Source organism: Orbicella franksi, chromosome 2, assembly GCF_964199315.1.
Source record: "Orbicella franksi chromosome 2, jaOrbFran1.1, whole genome shotgun sequence".
NCBI classification, from domain to species: domain Eukaryota; kingdom Metazoa; phylum Cnidaria; class Anthozoa; order Scleractinia; family Merulinidae; genus Orbicella; species Orbicella franksi.
The window spans coordinates 16,824,083-16,849,927 of NC_138146.1; the positions used below are offsets into that span (position 1 = coordinate 16,824,083).

Sequence of the window (25,845 nt, forward strand, 5' to 3'; positions counted from 1 at the left end):
TGGAATCACTGGGAGCACACAATCATGTTGAGTAGGAAGAGATTGAATTAAGAAATGAAAAGAATGAATAGTTTACCATTGCCCCTGTTGTTATCTTTCACTCGACCACCTCTACCTACATGCCCTGCGTAATACTGTAACGCTAAACTCATACCTAGGTCTTTTCGCGCTATGCAATTATTTTTGGTTTACATGTAATACAGTGGGCTACCCTCTGGGAATGGGTGGTGACCACTTAATGAGGCTAGCCGCTTAAATAGAGGTTGGTGTACCTTGAATATTTAATTTTTCACTGTCGGGCTATAAATTTCTTGGTGAACATGGAGTCAATTCAAGACAATCATCATAGACGTGTGTTTGAATTACCACTCGTCATGCACCTTCAATTTCAGACTCTTATCTATCATCGCCCTTTCCAAAACAAAGTTCTTAAATTTTGGGTGGCCGCTCAATAGGGTAAAGACAATAATGAAACCCTTATCGGAATGACCAAAATAGTCGCCGCGGAGGTAACCGGTCAATAGGTGTTTTATTTGCAATATTTAACTGACGATAATTTTGGACTGTGTTGACAACAGTCCACTATTTTCTGTTAAATACCAATGCCTCGCCACTAAGCAAACAAAATACGCCAAATAAAATAGCATGGCCAGGGCTATTTACTCACGTAATTACTAATTAAATTTAGTCTGTTTTTCTCACGAATTAGATACGTAATGATTTCCTATTTTTATTTCAGCTAGTTCTTGCTTCATTGATCTATAATTTGTTTATGGCGATTTTCTTAAAATTCTAGTGAGTATTGGCACTAGCTTTATCAGCTGTTGTCAGAAACGTCAGAACGTACAACAAACGTGATTTGGACCGACGCCACGTACACTATAGAACACGATTATATAAATATACGCATACTATATATATCAACAAACAGATGAACAATGATTAAATTGTTTCACTTATCCTGAGAGTACTCTATACAAAATAGATCAAAATGTGCAGCATATGCCGTAACGGCATTGCGTGACGAACAAATAACGGCTGTAAGATTGTGCTGCGCCGACACGCTTATCAGCAATGGTCAGCAATCGATCAAACGCAATATTTTGGCCAAGCGTTAAGCAAGCAACTATCTACAAATGACTCAGCCGTTTTAGACTTAGATGCAGTGATGTTCATAAGCGCAGAAAGATGGTTACAGATTCAATAATAGGTTGACAGTAGGTGATGTACATCGGACGTTAACCTTGTGTAAACAAAAGCAAACTTCTGTTTTATGTGCGACACCGATTCCAGAAAAAAACCGGAAGTTGCACGCAAGCGAGGCTTAATAGCCCTCGAGCTTTCAAAATGCGGACGAAATGCTGGGGAAGAACGAAAAAATTCGAATGTATGTAGGTTAGAGCTACTTGTCTGGAGCAAATGTGGTAAAGAAAAGGAAAAGAGTTGGACACAAGTGTTGTGCGGCTGCAAACTCTAATAATCGAAGCAAAAACCGACCTGATTTATCATTTCCACGACTGAGTTTCCTTCGGACAAGCTAGCCAGATAAACAAAGAAGAAAAAAGTGGGAAATACTTATGCAAAGGGGAGATGTCTATTTTACCTCGGTAGGAAATAATTTTTGTTTTTCCGAGCACTTCTTGCCAAGTGATTTTAAACTGAGTACACTTTTTGAAACTGGGAGCCGTACCCTCGGCTTTCCCTTGGGCAAAAGTTGATGAGGAATCTCTGTGTAGAGCAAAATATATGATGCATCTGAGTCTGGCATATGAATACCCATCAGCTTCAATCAACTTAGGAATTAATCAGTTTTCATGCCTCTGAGGTAAACAAAAAAAGTTTCCCAAAAACAATGTTGAATGTGGAAGGACATTAGTGATTTAAATACAGCCATTGATGAATTTTGAATATTTTTTACTCGCTTAATATTTCAGCAAGATCTGGCTTTTAGGTTTAATGTTTCAGAACTAGTAGTGTCAGATAAATTATTGCATGGGCCAATTTCCTGTACTTGATGTTGGGGAGCCAGCCCATGAATTATTTGCCTGAAGTTTTCCTAGGCTGAATTTGAAAACATAAGGTGCAGAATAGACTGCAGAGAGATAACAGGTCAGACACCCAAGACCTGGACATCCAAAAGTGAACTTTACACTGAATAAGTCTGAGAACACATTTTAAGGCCTAGTAGGAATTTTCCTTAATGTCGTAGATTTGATAGACAGCTTGTACTGGCAAGCAGGAAGGTTATAATCTTCATCCATTCAATGCAACCAAGTAAATCAGAACTGACTATAATTTTAATGCCAATTTTCTAAGGAAGACTGTTTTCCAACCATGAACCAGAACTGCAAATGTAAGAATACAAGCTGAAATGGCTATTAGGAGAATAAATGGATGGCATGTATTTGATGGTGTAACTCCACTAAGGTTGGGTAGAGTTGTTAATCAACCCTGGATAGTGAGCTATTTACTTGTAAACTGGCAGAAAAAAAGTTATCTGATGTTTATTTGTCATTTGGTAGTGACTTTAAACAGAGTACATGATATTGTTCATCAGTGGTAATTAAATATTTGGTGATTTCCACCATACTGAAATTGTGCATTATGTGGCTTCATGTTCTATTTTCTGGCACAGGGTGTAACATACAAGGACATGTGGTAGAGCTGGTGTATAATTTTGCTAATAACATAAAAGTGCAATTGAATTTGACCTCATTGAGAATTTTCTACATTGTATGATCTTATAGATTCCCAATTGTTTTGAACTATTTTGAAATATTTATTCAAATATTCATCACCAGAGAAAAACTGGAAGTAGCTGAATTTTCTCATATTAGATGCTGGACAAAATTTTTGGACCTTTGATATACATTATTTATTCTGGCTTTAGCAATAATCACATCGTGTAAGGCCATCTCTAAGCATTAGGTAAGCCAATTCATATATAATATATTTATCATAAATTGTTCAATATTCTTTAGCATCTCCCTCCACCATTCTATGTCCAAGACATTTTGCTCATTAAAATTTGCAGTTACTTTCAATTTATAGCCAGGACATTCCAAAGTCTGTTCACAACAAAGAGTAGTTGTTGTACATTGTACATCATAAACTGAAGTTCATATGACTCTTGTTTACTTTTAAACCAGTGTCAAACATTTTGCATATTGATTTTATAAGGCAATCTTTCAGGGTCTCACTATCCATAACAGTGACATTCATAGCTTAAATTATTTCATGGAGATTGCCCTTACTTAGGTCTGTAACCTCAGTCCAGCTGGGGGACCCTGGGGAGGCCCCCAAAATTTCCCTTTTCTCTTGAACAAAAAAAAAAAAGCATTTTGTTACTTGCACCTTCGTCGATCCCTTTTGATGCATTATTTCAGCGTACTTGTTCATTACTAGTTGCTAGTTTTCTAGGCCATCTTTCATGGCATGTGACTGATAGTCTTTGTTACACTGTAGTACACGTCACTGATAATTTTTTTGGTGATTTGACTGATGGATCAGCTTTGTGATTGCGTCCTACCCTGTAACGCAATGATGCTGTCACTGTACCGAACCCTTGCTTACACCATTCTTGGCGAGTAGATCGTGGTCTTGTTTGATACTCTGATTAGCATCTTTTGAACTTTTAAAAGGATTTCCCTTTATTCTCTAACACCGATTGTTAATTTATGAAGAGAGATTGGATATTCTCAAACTTGAGAAGACTGAAGTCGTCAGTGAAAAATGAATCAGCCGTAGGAAATTTTTTAAAGTGTTTTGTTGCAATATTCCCGATATCCGACACAATTTTTAAATTTACTTCCGTATGTTCTTTCGATCTCTTGCTGTATCTTTAGTAAAGCATTCTTCGGGTCAGGGTCGTAAACTTTTACAATTTTCATTTCATTCAGATTCTTTTTCCTAAACCGACCATGAACAAAGTTCTTTTAGGCAATAAAAATGGTGAGAACAGGTTGTTTTTGCGCATATTGGAGATCGAGACAATCGAAGGATGGAAAACATACCCGTCTAAAAGTTCCTTTATTTTGCCCCTTTGATTTATACGGCGACTTTTAAGCCAGAGTTTCGATTCGCTGAGTGTCACGTTTTCAATGTTCTTCGCTCACACTGACGCCGGGAATATCATCAAAAGAGAGATTGGCCTTTCTTCTTCGTTCGCCATGTTGCTTTAATTACCGCGAGGGCTATTAAGCCTCGTTTCGGTGCAACTTCCGGTTTTTTCTGGAACGGTGTATGGTGAGAGATCGACTAGAAACACGTCAAATCGGCTTTGGACCTGCCTTTTACAAAAAATAAGGTTAGAACATTTCGAAATTATCAGCTCTGTGTCTATTTCAACTTATTATAGGTCTAGTCGTGTGGCACATGCTAAAATATACGTCTAACCCGTAAATTGAAATTTGACGACGGATGGTCAAATATTTGCATTTTTGACGTACTTTGAAAAGCTCTCGCGTCGCTCACAATCATTTGCCCAAAGAAATTTTTACAGAAATCTGTAGACCATCCTTCTGCGATTCAACCACCAGAAGCTTGATTCATTTGAAGGTTTCGCACATGGTGAAAATTAATTATATTCACGAAGTACTTTTAAGTGAATGAAATACAAGTCTTCGAAATTTAATTATTTTGCACCCAAAAAGACAACGCAACATTCCCTAAAATCAACCCAGTACACATTTAAACATTGCACAAAAATATTTGAGTATTTTAAAGACGGAAGAATGATGTGGTTTTGCATGCGAGGCTCTCAAACTTGCTTAATAAAATGGTGCGTCAAATGACGATTTAAACGGAATTTGGTAATTTGCATATTTCTTTGAAATAAAAGGGTATTTTGCCAAAAAAACTATCCAGTAGTTTTCGTCATGCCCTAGCCTATCTACCATAAGAATATGAGCGAAATCGAATTTTCGACCCTTGCCGCGAAATTAAGAATTTGTCTGATTTTTACAGGCAGGCACTCTTAATATGTTTCATTGTGGATGTTCAGACCATCGGGATCAATTGTTCTGCCTTTTTGAATTAAAAAGTTTTCCTGGCCTTACGGATGGAGTCTCGGTTGGAAAAGATTTTTTCGATGGGGATTAATGGTATGTCGTTAGCAGTGTGGTTAGGAGAGGACAGGAAATGCTCTGCGACTGTAGTACGTTTAGATTTGGTGTTAGGGTTATCTGCGGTGCGGCGGTGTTCATTAAATCGGTCTTTTCAACGTCGTTTCGTCTCTCCTATGTATTGTAAATTACAGCGGTTACATTGAATCACAGTATTATTAGCTAAACGTAACCGTGATCGCAAAACCAGAGAGATCAGTTGTGCGCGCAGACGAAAGCTGCGTCGAGTTTGAGAAAAACTCGCTTCTATGTCCGCTCAGTATATCAAAATTTAATTTTAAAGTTAGGGGAGAGAACTTAGCCTTTTCTGTAATTCTCGTAGTAATGAACAGGGCCATAAGTTTATCACTAACTTTAGTCACTGTCAAGTGTTACCGTCTATTAATTAATTAATTAATTAATTAAGTCTCTACATTACATAACAGAATGTGCCTTATCATTTATTTGCTTTCTGATGTAATAATGTAACAATTCTTTAATACGTAGACTAGGTATATATCGCTCGATTGGCGTCTTGTTGACCTACTCTCATAACGGGCCCTATATGTTTCAACGGATAATATCATTGGACTTTTTAACAGAAAAACTGTAATACACCTAACTTTTGTTGCGTTTATAAATTAAATGAATCGCTTTAAGATATTTTTTTCCTTGTAAATTAGCCTTGTGCCTTCACAACTTGGAATAAATATATAAGAATGTAAATAAAACGAGGTAAGTATACGTACACTATATGCAATGTGGAAGCCACGTTCACACAAACTGTTCGATCCCGAGTTAGTACTTTACATCGTAGAGCCGTCGTTTGTACAGATCAAAGTTCTCGTCATAGAACATAGGTCACTTCCTTAACTTATATTTGGACTAAAAAATTGTCATTTTGATTATTCTTACGGTCGAAGAAATATTAAAGTAATAGTTTCGCTAATGTTGTCTTCACAAATGTTGTGAAACTAATTTCCGTTGCAATTCACAATGTCTGCGACAACAGTGGAAAGTCAGTGCCAGGCTGATAACGACCCCGTGTGATGCTAGTTTTATTAGCTACGTTAACGGAGTGTTTGCGACCACTCGTTAACGGAGAGTTTGCGACTACTCATTCCTCACCGCCAGGTAATAAATATCGACACAGACCCACAAGCACAATGTCTTCTTTGAAAGACAAAGAGGCCAATGGGCTACTGGTATCGACCATTTGGTTTCTTCCTCTCAAGTCAGGAGATACGTTTTTATCATCTCAGATAGATGCAAAGAAGGCTAGTTGCCGCTATCAAAACCATTGTCCAAAGTTGTCCAATTGTAGCGGAGGCATCGCTCCTTGTCAGAGATCTAGAATGCAAACTGGTAGCAGAAGGCGGAGTAACAGAAACATTGCCTGGATTTGATGGTCTAGATGAAGGGAGACCGGATCTAGTTGTTCCTAAGTCAGCTTGTGACGTAACTCTTGAAGTGGACTCCACTAAAGCAGTTGTAACAGAACTTGTCGCTGAAATTACACAGTGGTAAAAACAATCAGAACAGGATTACGGATTGAAATAAGAGAACAAAGAAAAGTCGCTTTAAATAGCACTGAAAAGTCCTCGGGACAATCAATAAAATGGCACCCAGGGACAAATTCCTTTAGGTTCAGAAGTCATCATTTAATTTTTGAAATACTACCCCCTTCCCGAAACAATGTTGAAATAGTGTCACACGATTGATGGATAAAACTTGACATTGCATTAGGCTTGTGGGTATGGGAAACGGGGGATGGGGGATAAAGATAACCATTTTTAAGAAACGTTGATGACCATTGCAGCGGGTAAACTATTTCTTCAAATGCTGCAAACTAAAAATCGACATAATTAGTTACCTGTAGTGCCAAGGCTTGTGTGGACAAAAATCTGTATCGTATGCGTACTTGGCGTTTCCATGTTATTTGGAGGTGTTTTCGAATGTATCTTGATTATTATCTTGCTCTTGTTATCGCCATCCTGAATTGTTGTCAGCATTAATGAGCCTCTTATAATCTGTACTCTGCTCCAGAAAATCGCTACTGGATGATTACCTCCAGTGTTGTTTGTTTTTGTACATCTCTGACAAGAATTGCAGTAGGCAAATCTGTTTCCATTGCCATCGTACCACTCTATATCCACCACATATGCACATTGTATCTCGTTCATTAGCAGGATCTTTGTTAAGTTAAGATTGTGCCCCTGTTCAGTCCACACACCTACACGTGAAAGAGAGGAAATATCAGTTAAGTCTGCAGTTCAAACAATAAATTTGTTTCCATTAAGAAATATATTGCAACTAGCACTATAGAACTGAATCTTGCCTGGTAATATGCTTGAATTGTCCTCCAATTTCCCAGTCCATACAAATACAAAATCCTTACGATATTGAAGAGTCTCTTACACTCATAGGAGTGGGTAACATACCCTACCCCTACGAGTCCTCCTTTAGGTTCCTCATCACTCGCACAAGTCCTTTTTCTTAATTGTGTTCCACACCATCACAATTCTTCTTCCTTTACTCGGAGTCTCTATTGTTACGCCGATTACCCTTTCTTACATCAGGGACCCCACTCCTTCGATTCCTCTATCTTACTTACATAATGCCACCCCCCCCCCCCCAGCCCGCCTTCCCAAGCCCCGCTATTTCTATGTCTTAAAATATGGTACCAGGCACCCATCCTATTCCTCCGTCTTACGTTAGAGTCTCTTCCCCCACGGTCATTCTGTCGTTCATCAAGAGCCTCTATTCCTCTTTCTTTAATTAGTGTCACAATAAGATTTCTCTCTCATACTAGCACGTCAATGTGATCGATGACAAGTAAGCCGACAAGCTGACTAAACTTACACCGTGTGGTAAAGCTGACATTGTAGAGATGATTAGATACTTTAGAGTGGTCGGAGAGGCTGTGAACTTGACACAATATCCAGGCGTGGTCATACGCGGCATTCCTTTCTGAGCGCACTAAGGTCGCGTTGCCGTCGGGATTGCTCAGTGCTTTGAACCCTAGTGGTAACGTTGACTTCCGTACACCACAGCGCACGTCGGACTTGTGCCTACAGTAAAAGAACTTCTTCCATCCAGTGCCAGGAAACTGTATTTTCCACTCAACTTCATGATTCGTATCCGTGTTTTTAACAGCCTTGCAACTTAACGTTAACACTCCATTGATACATGCTTGTATTGTTGTGTCTGTCGATGTTGTTTTTGTAATCTCTGAAAAAGAGTTATAAATCAGTATTTTCTTTCATAAGGAGTACTACCTCAATGCTAATGATGACCTTTTTTGCGGTAAAATGAAAAGGGCAAAAAAGAAAAGAGAGTCAATGCTGATTTTTGAAGGGGAGAGCAAAACCGTTTAACCTGAGTTACAGGCTGGGAGCATCTACAACATGTACAAGATCATCCTCTCTTGGTTCACACTATTATTATTTTTATCAACGGCATTTAATTTTTTTTTGTCAGACTGGTTGGTCAAATATGTGTTAAGGATTTTAGTAAGTTTAGGAAGTTTTAACCGATTACATCACAATAAAAAGGTCTTGCGTTATCCAGAATCCAACATGACAGCCAAGGTCGCGTGACTTGTTTATCGCGTGACTTATCGGTTAAGTCTCGTGCACGCTAATGGATTTTGCTAAAAACAATTAGATCAGCAGATATTTCAATCTGACCATACGATCATGTCAGTGTCTCAGGGTCAGTACATCTCAATATGACATGGGAGGAGGCAACAGAAAGACGAGAGGCAGTTTGAAGGCTGAACAACAACAACATTTTAGACATCTTAGAATAAGTTTTTTATCAGTGAAACTGATCAGTCAAATGCAAAGAGGATGGTTGATCACATCAGTTCTTTGTAAATAGTCCCTCCATTCTGATGCAGTTTTTAATTGCTGTCTTAAACTGACCTAAGATTCTTGTCGAATTTTGTTCCTCTGTATGTAACAGACCGAAACTAAAAACGGAAAGGGAAGTCATAACTTTCATACCGATATAGATAGTTCAGTTTTCTTTCTCTAACTCACAGCATGAAATCTAAACTTTGCCATATACGTAAAAACAGAAACAAACTATGCTCGCATTAATATGATCGACATAACGTTATTTTGTAAATCATTGGAAAGAGTTTAGAAAAATGCCTAGCTTTAAAAAACATTCAGTATGACTGCGGTCAGGCCTTAAGCGAATTGAACTTGTCACAAGATGTCTCGGTAACATGCAAATGGCGCAGAGATTTTGGGTCATTGTAAATAATTTATCATCTGGAACCAAAAGGTCAGTGACTGGAGATATTTAAGCTTATCATCCTGCATTTCTGGACGATCAATTCGTGTGTTCCTGCTACGCTTCGATACACTACTGAGTAACAATTATTAACTGTACTCAGTATATAAGTCAAAGCATGGATTCTTGACGATCGGGTGGTCACGTTTTATACAAAGTTCCTGGGAGAAGATACTGGAAGATGATAACGCGCGGACAAGAGAGGTACAACATGTGAGGGCAACTTGCTTGCTAAGTCGCATTGCACAAATTGACATTAACCTCCTACTCCAATCGCCACAACCGGTTAAAAGCGTTGTCGGAAGTCTTAGTTGTGCCAAGATAGATTCTATATACTACAACCACGCGAGCATATATTTTCTATCGATCGGTCGGAGTAGCCAGCAAATATCGTTAAATAATCATGTCCTGCTTAGAGACTTACCCATTAAAGCTGCCGTCAAAATCCACGCGATCCAGAAAACCGAAATCATCGTTTGAATGATCATTCGTTTCTCTATACCTTACGCAAACCGGAGGTCGAGTTAACTGATATAATTCCCATATAATAGCCCTTCCGCTCATTGTATCAATTTCTGCTGAGTTGAAGCTTTTATTATTATCTGCCAATGACGTCTAACCGCTGACAATGAGATAATGAAAATATTTACGGGGAAACACAGGAACACATTGCACCCTATGCCCCACTGGGGGCGATGAGAAATAATGATGATTATAATGACAGGAACATTTACGTCTTCCTTCTGGCGTTTATCGTGTATGTATATCCCTATCAACACACGCGTCTCTTTTTTTTTTTTATACACACTTGCGATATTTATGTTTGTGTCATAAAAGCCGGGTTTCGTTGGGAGAGGTCAGAAAAATATTTACTTTCATTTTCTAAACTTTCGCGTATTTTGATTCGCGTAGGTTTCTTTGAAGGAGTGTCATCACTTAAGAGGTCCTGTTTCTAATGGATGGATTCAGTACCTGTACGGGTAAAACTTGTAAGATTAGGAAGTTAGCAAAACTTTCAAGACAGCCGGAAGTTTGGCACGATAAGCTGAAGCAACTTCCTCGTTACCTATCAAGGACAATGCTCTCAAAAGCGGTCACCCGTAGAACAAAAATTGTCCAGTTTTTCACCGCTGACCACCACTTTCTCTGAATTTGTTTATCTTAACATCATTTTCACTTTGCGTTTTTTAGCCGACAAGTGACAGCTTGTCGTTCCGTAGGAACAGGGTGAGGCCTTAGTAAGCTGTGAAACATATGCAGGGTCTCTAGAACCTCCTAAAAGAGAGAGAAAGGGGGAATGGAGAGGATATATGTGTTTTGAGCTGTTCAGATTAGTCTGGGACGTAGTTATCCATTTTGCCTTTTTCGTTTAAAGAAAAGGAAAATCCAAGTCATATAAAAAATATGCATTCTAAATAATTAAAAACAAAACAAAAAAACAGTTACAACAGCTTTGAAACGTTAACATTACTTGTTTGCCATTCATTTAAAAGGATATAAAACAATTAGAAAGGGCATCTGAATTACAGTGCAAACTACTTGAACCAAGGCCATTGTTGGTGGCGTTGTTTCGAGTAGTCGCACTATAATGATGTTTTCATCACACAACAGCAAAATAAACATAAAATTGCGCAGTTTCAAGTTAACTTGAGTACAAGAAAGAGGAAAGAGAGTACAAGACAGAAAGAGAAGGGACCAAAACAGTCGTATGACTGATAACACCGCTTCAGAGGTATCTAAAGGAAGTCATATACAATTCGATCTGATCCTAATGTCGTAAGCACAAGCTACCGAGAGGCGTGATAAGGATATGGATGTGCACGCCACATTCCTGTTCACACACGGGTGCCGTGACACAATTCAACGACGTGAGCGTATTAAACAGCAAGCACAAGATGAACAAAAAACTTCTTCTTCAGGTGTACCTGCGCTGCGCAAACGTCGCCTTCGTTTATACGAAGCTTATGCTTGAGATATTTCTTATGCTAGTGCCAAAGGCTTTCATGAACTGGGCTCCACACTTTCCCTAAAAAAATTCTTTGGTCTTGGGCGTAGTGTAGCCCAGCACAATGTGCTACAAAACAGTGTGGTACAGAGCAGCGCGGTGCAGTGTGGAGCAGAGCAGTATACGTACAGTACTAGTGTGGCCAGTAAGCAAGCTCCCTTGGCAGCTCCTAGAGCAGGTGTAAGGGTGGAAGGAGCACAGCCTACTCTAAGAGCTGCCATCCAAGAGAGGTTGCCCTCAGACTAAGTGCACTGTGGCTATTCTATAGAGAAGTGCCTTGCATTGCAGCGCAGTGTATATATGGGTGCAGTGTAGCGCACGGAGGGCTACACATAGATTGGCTAACGCCCAGTTCAGACGTCGTGCTTTTGTCGTGCCAAACTAAATTCAGGAATTTAGTTCGACAAAAGCACGACAGAAGCACGGCGTCTGAATCAAACTTTTGAATTAAGTTCGGCAAGCAATTAAGTTCGACGAGCTCTGCCGTGCTACACGACTCTGGCACGGCAGCGATTCAAACGTCGTGCTTCTGCCGCGCTAAACAAAATTCATAAATTACATTAATGTATTTTGGCGAGATTGCGTTCCCACGGGGAGTTAGGAGGAGAATTGTTACGAGGCATCAGTATATCCTGAATTTGGTTTGAATCTGGCACGACGTCTGAATCAGAGTTGTTTTTCTGCCGTGCCATAGTCGAACCTAATTGCAATTTAGTTCTGCACGACAGAAGCACGACGCCTGAACTGGGCCTAAAAGTCCTTTTCAGTACTTCTTCCTTACGTCGCTCGCGCTCGCGACTAATTCGTCGCTCGAAGATTGCCCTCTCGCTTCGCTCGAGGAAAATGAATAAGCGAAATGTCGTCGTCTATGTTTCTGATTGGGTAATCCTCAAATCAAGTTTTTTCAGAACAAAAGAAAGAAGTTGTAGAGCAAAAGAAAATCCAGATGTTTGAGAAATTGGGGCATTAGACTACATCGCCGAAGTCACCTGGGAGCAGATGCGAGGAAACATGTGAGTAACGAGTGAGATTGGATGAAGTATATGAAATTGTGAAATGAGTTGAAGGAAGGAGACATAATCTGAGTCGATACAAAGTGTTGCTGTAAAGGGTACTCTTGGAGAAGCGATGGTCGAGGAACTAGCTAACAGAAAAACTTTTCGAATAAATGTAGTAAAGAAAAATTGCCGAGCTATAAACGATGGCCGAACTGTCCTGGTCAGTTTGATCAGAATCTAGTTGTGAAAACATGGTTCCGCTCTTCAAACAGTCTTTTTTGCCATGACTTGTTTTGTGGCCACCAATACCGTAAAAGATGATGAACTCAGGAATTTAACATGGTTTCCACTCTCACTCTTCATTTTCCCTTCACTTTTTCCTCTCGTTTCCTTGATCAGTGCAAGTGAAGCTCACTCATGTAGTCAGTCGCCGTTAACGGTGAAGGAACAATATCCCTAAAATAACATACCAGAACGACTGTTCAATCAGCATATCCTGATTTAACTTTATAGCCTGCGGTCTGTCCTTTTCATCAAAGCACGTTTCGTTTGAGCTATATTTAGAGCTGCGGTTGCGAAAGACGATCAGCCGGAAGTTTTATTAAATGTTGCCAGAGGTTTGTTGCTAGGAGAGGTGCTATTAGCCTTTAATCTTCAGAGACTCAGACTCAAAAATTTTCCAAATTCATTTATTAGTGCAATTAGTTGAAATTAGCGAAACCCACTAAATGTCTCCCCTGCAGGGAAATTTAGCTGTTAGGGATCAAATTGACTGATTTGCAACGCTGGTTTGTCGATGTAAATCTAGAATTTGCTTAACCTTGCCCTTAACAATCCTATGCCAATGACAATATTTTTGCTCAATCAAACACTTCAAAGCAATTTCGCTATTTATTTGTTTCCCATCGATATTTAGGATATTGTTTAATTTGTTATTTGATAATCGATAATTGGCAATTTGGAGGTATCCTTAAAATGTTTTCCCACGCTTTGATTCGGTGGCGCCACATAAACTATGTGCGATATGATACAGAAAAAATATTCTACGATCATTTAATCATCAGAAAAGTAAGCAAAAGGGAGACTATCCTCTTGATGTGTGAATAGAATGTTTATAAGTTTGCGAAACGCAAATATGTGTCACGAAATATCTCCCCCGCAAATTTACACAACAAATCATGCTCGAACCAATGAAAATGCCTTGTCTCCGACACGTGACGCAGTCGGTTACGTTCGTCTTTGCACTAAACAATACAATTCTGAAGCCTTTATCGCGGCGAGTTGAACGAAAGCCGCATGTGAGAACCATTTCTTTTGCTAATTGAAAGGTGAAAGACACAATAAGCTATTTATTATCTGCGAAGGGCCTTGTACATCTTCGATGGCGGAACATTTGGTGTGTTATGAGCAATTTATTGACATATCCGAAGGTGTGAACCAGTAGATGGGCAACTTCTTCTCGATACTTTCGCAGACGTGTTTTCGATTTTGTTGTTTTTTGGCCGTGGACGTTTATCGTGTGGGAAATCTTGTATGGCAGCAGCAGTGTGGCTTGAAACAGAGAACAGTCTTCAACAGATTGTGTAGGTGAATATGCGGTGGGCCAGAAGCGATAACAAATTTTTTGTACAAAGTGTTTTAATTGGAATTTCTTTAATACGACATGCAACCGTCTTATAATCCGTCGAAAGAGAATCCAGTTCGAACAGTTGAATTATACCGTCGACCTGGTGGATTTGGATTTACGCTTTCCAGCCAGGGACCATGTGTACTGAGCTGTATTATAGCGGGAAGCCCTGCTCATAGAGCAGGCTTGAAGCCAGGTGATCAGATAATTGAAGTAAATGGGGCTTCCGTGGAGAGAGCACCTCATGAACAAGTTGTCAAACTTATTGCGCGATCGCCGGACGGGATGGTTCAATTGGGAGTTCGAAAGCGCGCGGAATTTCAGAGACTACGGAATGACGAGGATAGAATGAACGTCGAGAATCAACAAGAAGAAGCGATTAACGAAACGATATTGAATCGAGTGGATAAAGTTGTTGAGGAATTAAAATCAGGACAATTATTCGGGGATTCGCCTTCACTGAGTAAATCTTTATCCAACGGAAAATTCATCTCTGAAGATGAGGTTGTCAGTGACGAAGAGCTCAAAGCCTCGTTCTGCGAGAGTATAAGATCAGAAAGCTCTGTTCCTGGTTCTTCGCCTGCTCAGAGTTATGCCAGTAGTAGGAGGTCTAGCGAGGGAGATGTTGGATCCAACAGTTCTTCCTCTCCAAAGTTATCTCGGCTTCTTTATCCGAAGATGACGCCGTTGAAAGGCTATGTGGAGGCAGATATCGACCTTGAGCCGGATTTACGATCAGTTGTCGGCTATTTAGGTTCAATTGAATTGCCGGCAGCGTCTAGTCTGCCGGCCGCGAGTTTGACCGCAATTCGAAATTGCGTTCGACGTCTACGGGCCCAGCAAAAAGTTCATGTGTTCTTCTTGATGGAAATCTCTTTGATTGGAATAAAACTTTTGGACAACGAGAAGAGAACCATTGTGATGTACCCTTTGAAGTCCCTGGCATTTACTGGCCTTTGCTCAGATGATAAAAAGGTGTTTGGTATCGTAACCAGGAAAACTAATGAGCCATCCTTAGAAAAGAAGAGCAGCTGGCCTGCTTCAAATAATCACAGAATCGACATCCAAAGCACTGTGAATTGTTCTTGTCATGTCTTCTCTGTGAATCCAGAACTGAAATCTCATCAAGCTCATCAGCGCATTGCTGAAAAGTACGGTATACTATGCACCCCCCAGGATGGGGATGATGGCTGTATGGAGTTCCCTGCATCCTCCAGCCCTATCCTGAGATGTATAACTGGCATGTTTAAGGAAAGAGCAGGTTCAGAATCTGGTGGAACAAGCAGTGATGGGGAAGTTCACACAAGTTTAAGAGGACGATCTTTGTCATTGTCATCGAGTCAATCAGAGTCGGATGCAGTCTTTAGACCACAGCACCATGACGATATTCCAACAAGTGAACCTCCAACTATTGATTTTGTTGTTAATCAGGTGGTAAATGGGTTGTCAGAAGATTTTGGTTCTTTTCAAGCACAAGAATCAATAACCCAAAATGATTCTAAACCTCTGAAACGAGGAGATCACCAAGAATCTCATGAAGCTGTTACTTCACTAAATGAACAGTTTCAAACTGCTGATAGAAATGATTCTGGTGTAGGCTCGGATTGCTACCATCAGAATGACGCGGAGGCTATGAATACTGTTGCAACTTCGCAGAGCAGTAGATCAGGTAGACCTACTCCTCCTGTAGTTAGTGTTTCATCATTTCATTCCCGGGAGAGTTCTGTAGATTCTCAGATGTCTCTAGGGTCACATCACAGTTCATTGGTTGGTACCTTAGTGGAATCAGGATTTGTGACAAAATCGCAGGACTGTGCAATGGTGGGACCAGTGGGGACAAAGGATCTACCACGAAGCAATTCTCAAGAGGTTGGTAGCAGTTGTCTGTTGTGTTTTTGAGTTAAATATTTTTTTTAAGCCAGTTTGCTCTACTTGGGAAACACCATTAATATGATCACGTTTTGGTCATAATTACATGGTGCTCATATTAATGGATAAGGTTCAAATTTAATTTGAAACTATTGCTAATTTCTCTGAGGTATACAATGTAATTAAATTTATACCCTGCAAGACAGCGATTCTCTCCTCTTTCTGCTTGGTGAGAGATAGGAGGGAACCTCTGCTCACAGGTGCTCCATTTCCTATTGTGCATGCATGAATTCTGTCGCATACTATATCGCATGTGCCATACTTTGTCATGCAGAAAGTCTACTGCAATCAAACTTGTATTCCAACTTTTCCACTGTTTATTTGGTAAAAATACTACAGAAATTTTTTAAAGCACTGAAGTACTTCATGACAAAGAAACAGATGAATTAAACCAAAATTGCTTCATTCAAGACTACACTGCCCAGCATGTGCTTTGCAAACTACAGGCTAGTTGCAGATAAACAAATTGTTTTGAGTACAACCATTATTATTAATGTATTCATGCCTGGTTGTGGACAGTGGCTGATCAAAGGATCAAGTGGTTTTGAGCAGAGGTTCCCACTCATCTCTCACTAAGCAGAAAGAGAAGCAATCTCTGTCTCAAAGGGTATTGGATTTGTTGTAACTGAATGTTATTTTAAGGGTATGTTCCTTTGGGATGATCCAGGTCAGGATCAGTGATCCAAGATCATTCAGATCATGGTGTATCAAAGGAACCGATGAATACTTGCCCACAATGGATTCATCGGTTCCTTTGATACACCATGATCTGAGTGATCTTGGATCACTGATCCTGATCCTGATCCAGATCATCTGAAAGGAACCCACACAAAGTCAATATCTATTTTGCTTTTATTGTCTGGGAATTTGAAGGGTCATATGAGAAGTGTAAATGTATGAGGAAAATTACTCCCAAAGATTGTTGTTTTTTGCAATAAGCGTAAGAAACTTTACTAAGATTTTGTTAGAATCTCCCAAAATGCCCACAGTTTTATGAGGACATCAAATCAACAGGGTAATCAGTGTTTGTAGTGTAGATTCCACACATTTTTTAGACCACATATTTAATATAATCATAATCTGAAGCAAAGGAAAGTAAATCAAACAAAATGTTTTTTGCTTAGACTTGATCTTAAACCCTCCCCTAGTCTTTCTATAGGAAAAAATTCCATTATCAGGAAGTCATTGTATAAGTACTAATTGAAAGATCCTTATTGGCTCATCAAAACCAGTATGAACACTTCAATTGTGTTCATGCCAGCTTGCCAACATTGTGACTGAATAGATAACTTGCCTTCCTCAGTTGTGTTGATTAAGGAAATCACAGAGTAAATATTTTTTGAGTGACAGGGCAGTATCATAGTCAGCATGTTAAATATGATGGAAATGTGAATGTCGTCAGTAATAACATTTCTGAATTACATAAAACCTAGCTCAATTAAATTTTCGTAGTTTTGGTTAGTAGTGATTCAACTACCCATTTTTCATTCATCTTTCAAGGTCAGAGTAATTCATGTAAAAAGTACCTTGCAGTTTTTATGCTACATTCTTAGAAAAATTATCCTAAGAATAGCCACTTATATTGTAACGACTGCCTTTCCATATGGAACAGGGCATGAGAACACAGTTAAATAACAAGTCATGTGTCTGACACAATTCAATCAGTTCAATAATTATTTATCACAATGTTGTAAGCACTTACAAAGCAATGTTAGAAGTTTGGTTTAACAAGATGTCCCCTAGCAATGTCTCAGGGTTCAGGACTGTCAAGGACTTTACTGAACCATACATAGTAGGGCTTCAAGTCAAGCTAAAAAACTGGGTAGCAAAGTATTTAAACAATGGTTAGCACTCTGAAATGTTTCAGTGTTACATAATGATGTGGTGTTTTGTTTGGCCACTTGTTGATTGAGCAGCTTAACTTAGCTGTAATTGGACATGCCCACATTTTTTTGTGGCAAAAGCAAGCAAAGTGTCAGGCGGTCATATTACAGTCGAACCTGTATATAATGACCCTGTATAAGGCGGCCACCCTCTATTAAGTGGCCAGTTTTCAAAGTCCTGATTTTTCACTCATACAAATGCTGTATTTGTTACCTGTATTAGGCGGCCACCTCTATTAAGCGGCACAGCCACCCTGTAGCAGTCCTGTGTTTGTCTTTCTTTGTTATATTTTCCTGTATTAAGTGGCCACCCTGAGCGTAGCAAGTATGAAATTGAATATAACAACTTTGAAATGACGGAATGAGATATTTTGTTGTGAACTGTAAGTCATAGAAAATACAGTACTCTATACTGTACAAGAGAAGAGGACAATTTATTGCACAATACTTTAACACAATGTGACGTCTATTATACCATTAAGTTACAAGTTGGCATTGAACCTTGTTGAAAGAGTGTTAGAAAAGTTATCCTATGGTTATTGTTATTGTTATTTATTATCCTATTGTTTCCTTGCATGAAGTGTTTTTGTAGAGACGCCCAGTAGTATTTTTAGTGATCCTGTATTAAGTGGCCAGCTCCTCTAGTCCCGAGGGTGGCTATTACTTACAGGTTCGACTGTTCCCACTTTGATGAAGATCACTTTAATGTTAGGAATGTGTGGTTATACTTGTTTAGATAGACATTTCAGTGGTATGGTTAGACATCAACAACAGACGATAGGTTACCAGAGTGCAACATACTGTAGTTAAATTTTGAATTGATTTTACTACGTTGTAGTGTGTATGTTTATCCATGTACATTGTTTGTCCAGGTATATGGTTTTTTATCAGTCATACATGTACTTTCTAGGAAAACCTGAGTTAAACTCATCGCAAATAGATGAGCTTGGGAACTGGTGCCTTAAAGGTTAGCGGGGTGCCAAAGCCATAAGCCGCTAGGAGGTATCCATGGCAACCCTGGAAAGCAGGAACCACCCAATGAGCGTCCGCTAACCGGCACCGTCACACTGAAAGAAATTCAGTGGAATCTACTTACCTGGAGAATACTTACCCTGACCAAGAACAAAACGGGAGGGAGGAGAGGGTGCAAGAATCCGCAATGATTCGCGAGCAAAGCAGTGCAACTGATCCGCAACAATCAGCAGAATACACTACAACACTATTATGCAATGAACCATAAACCCCTGCAAAACCCCTGAAGGCCGCCCCACAGGTCACGTACTCCCAAACGCGGAAACCGCTGGTTGCATAAGCTCATATTTAACTTGCCTAAATGATATTAGCTGGATGGGCACACTAGCTAGCTGCATTAGCTCGAGTTTAACCTTGCCTAAATGATATTTAGCCACATTTAAACTCATCGCAAATAGATGAGCTTGGGAACTGGTGCCTTAAAGGTTAGCGGGGTGCCAAAGCCATAAGCCGCTAGGAGGTATCCATGGCAACCCTGGAAAGCAGGAACCACCCAGATGAAACCCTTCTCCTGGTGCTTGGAGAAAGGAGGGACCCAGGGACAGGGTGACATGGTACCTCCGATCCCCCCAAACCTACCCCCAAGCACCACTCAGCTGGTATAAAGGGCAAATGCAAAATAAACACATACCTAGGAAGCTAGCCACGGTGGACTGCAAGTCCAAAAGAAAGACCCAGGAACATCATGCTACAGCAACCAGAGATAAGCTCCAAAGGGCGTTCCAGGTAGCGCAAATGCTTTCCTCAAGCCAATTTTTTAGAGAGGGCAGCTAAGGCATCCGACGGGGTCCTAATGTAGAGCTGATAGGCATTGCTTGACCAGCGGCCCATGGACTGAATCAAATGATCTGGTACTCCATTGCGAGCAGCGACAGTAGCAGCCCCTATACGAAAGCTATGGCTCGAGAAGTTACCAGGAATCCTGGCGGAGACCATGATCTGCCGAAGCCAATCCGTCAACACAGAACGTGAGAGGGGCTGACCACTCTGGAACAAAAACAGGGGGCCTGGAGCATCACCCCTGAGCGCAAGGTAAGTCATAAGAGCATGCACTGCACACAATGGATGCCTACCAACGCCGATGTGAATGAGACAGCCCTTCCGAAACGGATCAGTCTTGGAACCTTTAATCTTAATGCACATGCATGATGGGGCTGAAGGTGAATCCACCGCAACATCCTGAACACCCAAGTGCAGAGATGACGAGAAGCTAGACAGGTTGGGAACAGTGAACTCGGACGCGCGAAGGAAGCCAAAATATCCCAATGAACAAGCTGCCCAGAACATGCAATGGTCCGGGAGGCAAAGGTCAAGAGACCGCCAAATAACCAACATCAGGTCATCAGTAATGGGAAGTCGCGAAGAAGAAGGAGAGCCTTGACAGCGCTTGATTCCACGTACAACCCGTTGAAGACGAAGGCAATTCATAAGTGGGTCAGGGAACCCTTGTTCAATATGAAGGGCTCTAACCCCAGACAGATACACCTTGATAGATGAGTGCTGAATAGTTCTCGCAAGAAACGTGACAAAGAGGCAAAGTGTCCATTCGTCTGCTGGGCACGGGGACCCAGAAGGATGTAACTTGCCAAGCTGACGGCAAAAGGAAATGAACTTTGATTGTGCTGAAGTGTATGAACGGCGTGTCGAGGGGGCGAGCCCTTGAGACAGAAAGGAAAAGCACTGTTGCTCTAGGGCAGAGAAGTCAAGTCCGCCAGAAGCTCCGGCGGGATCCATGTAGGGTGAAGCTGTGCATCCGGGACCAACTGCCTGAAGTCCTGCCAACGAAAGCGAGACAAAGCATCAGCTATCTGATTGTTAACCCCAGGTACATGTTGGGCAGAAAAGGAAAAACTATGATGAGCGGCTGCCAGAAGCAGGCTGCGCAGTAATCGCATCAAACACGGTACTTTAGAAGTCCTGGAATTCAAAACATGGACGACAGCATCGTTGTCTGAACGGAAAAGGACATGCTTCTTGCACCACATGTGTCCCCAAACATGAGCAGCGATGACAACTGGAAAGAGCTCCTTATAAGCGATGGACTGCTGTTGTTGAGAAGGAGCCCAGGAACCAGCAAACCAAAGGCCCTTGAAGTATGCTCCATAACCAATTGATCCAGCTGCATCAGAAGCCACCTCGACGTCTGCCTCTGGCAATAAACCTGGGAACAGCCAAAAGCTAACACCGTGCCAATCTGACAAGAATTGGTGCCACCACAGGAGGTCCAAGTGAAATTCCCTGTTAAGGCGAACCGGGTGATCCCTTTTGCGAAAGCAGCATAACAGGTCGATCATGCGACGCAAGAAGGTTCTCCCAGGCCAGACCACTTTTGCCGCATGATGCAGATGGCCAATGAGAGATTCTAACTCCTGCCTATTGCACCATTTTCGAGAAAGCCAAGAAGTAATGAGATCTCGCAAAGCGGACAATTTCTCGGCGGGGAGACGAGCGATTTGATTAACGGAATCCAGCTCAATACCTAGGACCACGAGCACAGTTGAGGGGCCCACACACTTGCCGGGGTGAAGTGGCAAGCCCAAACGTCTGCATACTGACACTGCAATACTCAAGTTGTGCGCACACTGAGATGACTCAGGAGGGCCAGCAGTGATGAAGTCGTCAAGGTAGTGCAGCAGGTCTGGAATCTGGTAAGAATGCACGAGGATCCACTCAACCATGTCTGCTATCGCATTGAAGATGAAAGGAGCTGATCGAAGGCCAAAGGGGAGAGCCAGATCCACATAGTATTGATTACGCCACTTCATCCCCAGCAAATAACGGTCAGATGGATGAACAGGAACATTGCGGTAAGCAGCCTCGACATCGAACTTAGCCATGAGGGCCCCCTTTCCCAGTCGAGACACTAGGCGAATAATTTGATCCACAGTTATGTAGTGGAGGGTAAACTCATCTGGGTTGATCCCATCATTGACACTAGCCCCCCCTGGGGAAGACAAGTCCACAATGAGGCGCCACTTTCCTGGTTGGCCCTTCTTTGGAATAACACCAAAGCTACTGACTTGGAGGTTGGGGAAGGGGGGGGAATCGAACGGGCCAGCCACCCTTCCCAACGACACCTCATTGGCTAAATAGTCGTCAATGACAGACTGATGCTGGTGCGCAGATGGTTTGTTTTTCTTAGCCGCCTTAAGCTTTTGGGCCGGGCAGAAGCCCAATTTGAACCCGTGACGGATTCCATCCAATACAAAATGAACCTGCTGTTGATGGGGATGGAGCCGCAACTCCCAGGCAAACTGCTCTGCCTGCAGAGGAGTGACTGCTGAAACTGGGGGGAGAGGAACTAGGGAAGGAACACAAATAGAACAGGAGTCAATACCTGGCCCCATAATATCTAACCCCAACCCAAACCCCCTAATTGATGCACAACCTGGTAAACAACAAATGCCACGAAAATAAAACTGAAGCGACTAGATTTAATTCAAGCACAAAAGGTCAAAAAAAAAAAAAAAAAATACAAGTGGTAAATATGCCCTCCTAAAACGAACGAACAACAACATAGAGTGGTGGGAAATAACAAACATAACGCGGCAAATGACAAACAACCAATCTGATAGTGTCTATTCGCACCTAAACCTGCAGCTAGAAGTCCTCCACCCTAACAGCAAAGTCAAAACAGTATGGGAGGGCCTAATGACAACTATTAAAGTCTGCTACTTCAATCGCTTAGCGCCTGGACTTGCTGCTCGAGCGAGAAGGAGAAGAGTCAGCTTGCCGTTTGGGAGAAGCTCGGGACTGGCTTGGTGGCTCGCCAGGGCAAGCTCCAACGCGGTGCGGACCAAAGCAGCTGGAGCATTTGTGTGCAAAACGGCATGATGACAAAGGAGCAACACAACGGCCTCGGTTCCACGATTTGCAAATAATGTGGGAAGACGTAGCTCCATGTGGCTCCGTGGATTCATCTGACAATTCACGGCCAGGACGGACAGAGGCCCCAGCCGCGTGGAAATTAAACAACTGGACATTTATGGCCGACCAGTCCGTCAAGTTCGTTGCGGCAGCGTGTTCGCGGAAGGCCCGATCATACGCCAACCAAACCCGACCGGCGAACTGGCGATATGTGCGGAGAATCAAAAGCTGGTATTGCAGCAAATCCCTCCACCGCTGAGGGAAGTGGGACGACAAAATGAGGCTGTACACTGAGAAAGCCTCCAGCCAACTCGATATATCCTCAATGTGCCGTTTAGGTTTTTTAGGTGTCGAAGTTAGCACCAACCGACCGTCGAGCAGCAACTGAGGCTCGGACTCAGTTGAAACTATGTTAACCGAAAGCAGCTCGTTCAGCTCTACAAACTTCCCAGCCACAATCTGGCTTACGAGCTTCGCTGGAATGGGCGAAAACCCAGGGCCAACCACGAAAGCCTGATGCAGTATAGGCGACTGGGCCGGCGAAGAAACACCGCCGAGAGCGAGCGACGCGGTCCCAATAGCAGAATTGGACGAAGAAGTTGCGAGTGCGGGTATTGGCGAGGCAAACGTAGAAACAAAAGAAGGCACAACAAAATTGGGCCTACCTTGCGCCGTAGCGCTCGCAGCGACCGCCGAAACTGGCGGAAAGCCAACGCCAGAGGCTGCCAGGGCTGAGACTTGAGCATCTAGCTGGCCAGAAGATAGAGACGATGGAGGAACGCCCCCAGGCATGGCCGCCTCCGGCACACTCGTGGATGAAGAAACTGGAGGCGTCAATGGCAAATTTGAAGCTTGCTCGGCCGCGAGGGCTTGCTTGACCGCATTGATAACCGATGCCAAGAAAGCGGGAGAAGGCTGATCAGCAGGCTGAGCTTGAGACGTCGAAGGAACGACCGGCGTCTGTGAAGTTGATGGAGGGAGATTTGCATCATTGGGACGTGGTCGAGTCGTCTCAGCAACAGAAACAATGGCATCGAAGGCCGCCGCTTGACTGTTACGGGTTGACCTGGCCGTCATTATTGTATAAACAATGATAGACAACAGCTCTTGAAAGAGAACAAAGGCAACGAAGAGGCAAGAATCCGCAATGATTCGCGAGCAAAGCAGTGCAACTGATCCGCAACAATCAGCAGAATACACTACAACACTATTATGCAATGAACCATAAACCCCTGCAAAACCCCTGAAGGCCGCCCCACAGGTCACGTACTCCCAAACGCGGAAACCGCTGGCTGCATAAGCTCATATTTAACTTGCCTAAATGATATTAGCTGGATGGGCACACTAGCTAGCTGCATTAGCTCGAGTTTAACCTTGCCTAAATGATATTTAGCCACATAAAAAGACATGATTTTTGAGAACTTTAAAAAGTGAAAATGACAATATCTTATGTCGATAATAAAATTGCAGTGTGTTAATAATATGAGGTAGTAGAGGGCATATATTTTAGCCTAGTTGCTTTTGATTCAGATTGAGAGTTATCTATTGATGCAATATATAGTACTATAAAAGTTCCATATGCATGTGCAATCTGTCTTTTTAGAGCCTAACAATAATTTTGGACACATTCATGTCATGTATAGAGTATGGTTTCGTATGTGTAGCTTCAGGGAATTTTTCATTGACAATTTTAGAAACCAGGTTAAGCATTTTCGGTCAACCATTGCTCAACTGATTGTGGCGTGTTAGGATCCTAATGACCTTTGTTTTTTTTTCACCATGCATTGTGAGAACTTTGTAGTCAATCACAGGTAAAGCATGTTTTAGCACCCAAGTTGTTCTCACCATGTTATAAAAGAATTGGTTCATGCTTTTAGTTGTGCACATGTCAAGTTATGGATGCACTGAGGAAGTTTGGAGAGCACTCAAGAAGCTGGAGTTGCTCTCGGCTATTGCCTTGAGCAACTCTTACACTTCTTTCGTGCTATCCAAACTTCCTGCGTGCATCCATAACTCAATATATGCATGCTAAGCATGAACCAATTCTTTGAGGTCGAAAATTTGAAGACTGAAGTGTTTGAGAATGGGAAATCAAAGTTCAGTGTCTAGATAGGAAATAATGTGGTACAAGAAAAGTGGTACACGTGCCTGTAATGTTTCATGCATAAAACACAAAAATCAGCAATTTAAAAATAACAAATAAATAATACATTTAGCTATCTCTAGTTAGTAATCAGTCTTTCGGCTGTTTTTTTGTGAGGCAAGGTAATAAAAATGTTTTCAAGATCAATTTGAATAGGGGAATATTTTTGACAAAATTTGGCTGAAAGAAGATTGCTTTAGATCTATAATGGTTCAGGTATTGTGTAATGCTAAGTTATTAAATGAATGCAATAGAAAAAAATATATGACCCCATGCTGCTGCTGCTGCTTATACTAGGGGATATGTTTGGTATACAAATTGTTATCTTATTTACACAGGACCAATGATCTTGCAATTAAATAAAATTAAACAAGTTGAAGACCAATGAGTTATAATACAGGTACATGATATTGTGCCTGTGGTGGATTTGTGAAGCTGAAAATGGAATCATATGACATCTTGTTACAGTTTGTAACAGTAAATGTTGATGCCATTCAGATTGTTCTGGTTTTCTCGTCTGTATTTAGTCTTCATTTCCCAAGGTAATAATTACTCAAGCGTTGAATTAATCACTGCATTTACTCCATGCTTAATTTACATTCCTTCAGGGCATTCTTAATGAAATTTTGTAAATGGTATTAAGTTGTCATTTAGTTTTGCTGCATGACCAAAAGGTGATCATACAATGTTCAAGGATGCACATTGTATGTGTGATCTTTCAAGAGGCTGTGAAAACCCGTTGTCTTCACAGTATTTAAATGAAGTGCTTTTGAGGTCAGTTTCATTGTTTTAGCGATTGTGTTGTGGACAATAACTTATGTAAAACCAAATATTCTGTTGTCATGCACATATTCAATAGCTATAAACATAACATTCTTTGTGAATTCTAATTTAGCTTTTGATGAAAGTAGTGAGTTCTTGCAGTGAGGAGTACTGTAGAACTTAAATCTAGTGCTA

General features: G+C 41.3%; 2 protein-coding genes and 1 pseudogene across 3 annotated transcripts in view; 1 reads left to right on the top strand and 2 right to left on the bottom strand.

Moving 5' to 3' along the window:
* Window positions 1–4,981: 4,981 nt before the first annotated feature.
* LOC145478303 (uncharacterized) lies at window positions 4,982–13,548 on the bottom strand. Its single transcript, XM_081456279.1, has 5 exons — window positions 11,826–13,548; window positions 9,829–11,790; window positions 7,965–8,333; window positions 6,976–7,335; window positions 4,982–6,609 (listed from the first exon to the last, which is right to left on the bottom strand). Exons 2-5 carry the CDS (start codon window positions 9,890–9,892, stop codon window positions 6,356–6,358), a joined length of 1,047 nt encoding a protein of 348 aa, XP_081312405.1. The 5' UTR covers window positions 9,893–11,790; window positions 11,826–13,548; the 3' UTR covers window positions 4,982–6,355.
* Window positions 13,549–13,667: 119 nt separating this feature from the next.
* Window positions 13,668–25,845, top strand: part of LOC145478300 (regulator of G-protein signaling 12-like) — a 34,183-nt gene continuing 22,005 nt past the window's right edge. The window contains exon 1 of one of the 2 annotated variants that reach the window (XM_081456273.1): window positions 13,668–15,903. In XM_081456273.1, coding sequence (XP_081312399.1) covers window positions 14,071–15,903 — 1,833 coding nt within the window. In that variant the 5' untranslated portion in view covers window positions 13,668–14,070. The remainder of the gene's footprint in view (window positions 15,904–25,845) is intronic. The other variant, XM_081456274.1, reaches the window with a different exon arrangement.
* Window positions 18,358–24,143, bottom strand: LOC145478311 (uncharacterized; annotated as a pseudogene).

What these genes read in the sequence shown, in the direction of transcription:
- LOC145478303 (XM_081456279.1), bottom strand. Translation starts at nt 9,892, where the DNA reads ATGATCATTCAAACGATGATTTCGGTTTTCTGGATCGCGTGGATTTTG. An exon ending in TGTCAGCTTTACCACACGGT is followed by an intron (nt 7,336 to 7,964) that starts GTAAGTTTAGTC and finishes TTTCACGTGTAG; the next exon opens with GTGTGTGGACTGAACAGGGG. An exon ending in CACAAGCCTTGGCACTACAG is followed by an intron (nt 6,610 to 6,975) that starts GTAACTAATTAT and finishes GTGTAATTTCAG; the next exon opens with CGACAAGTTCTGTTACAACT.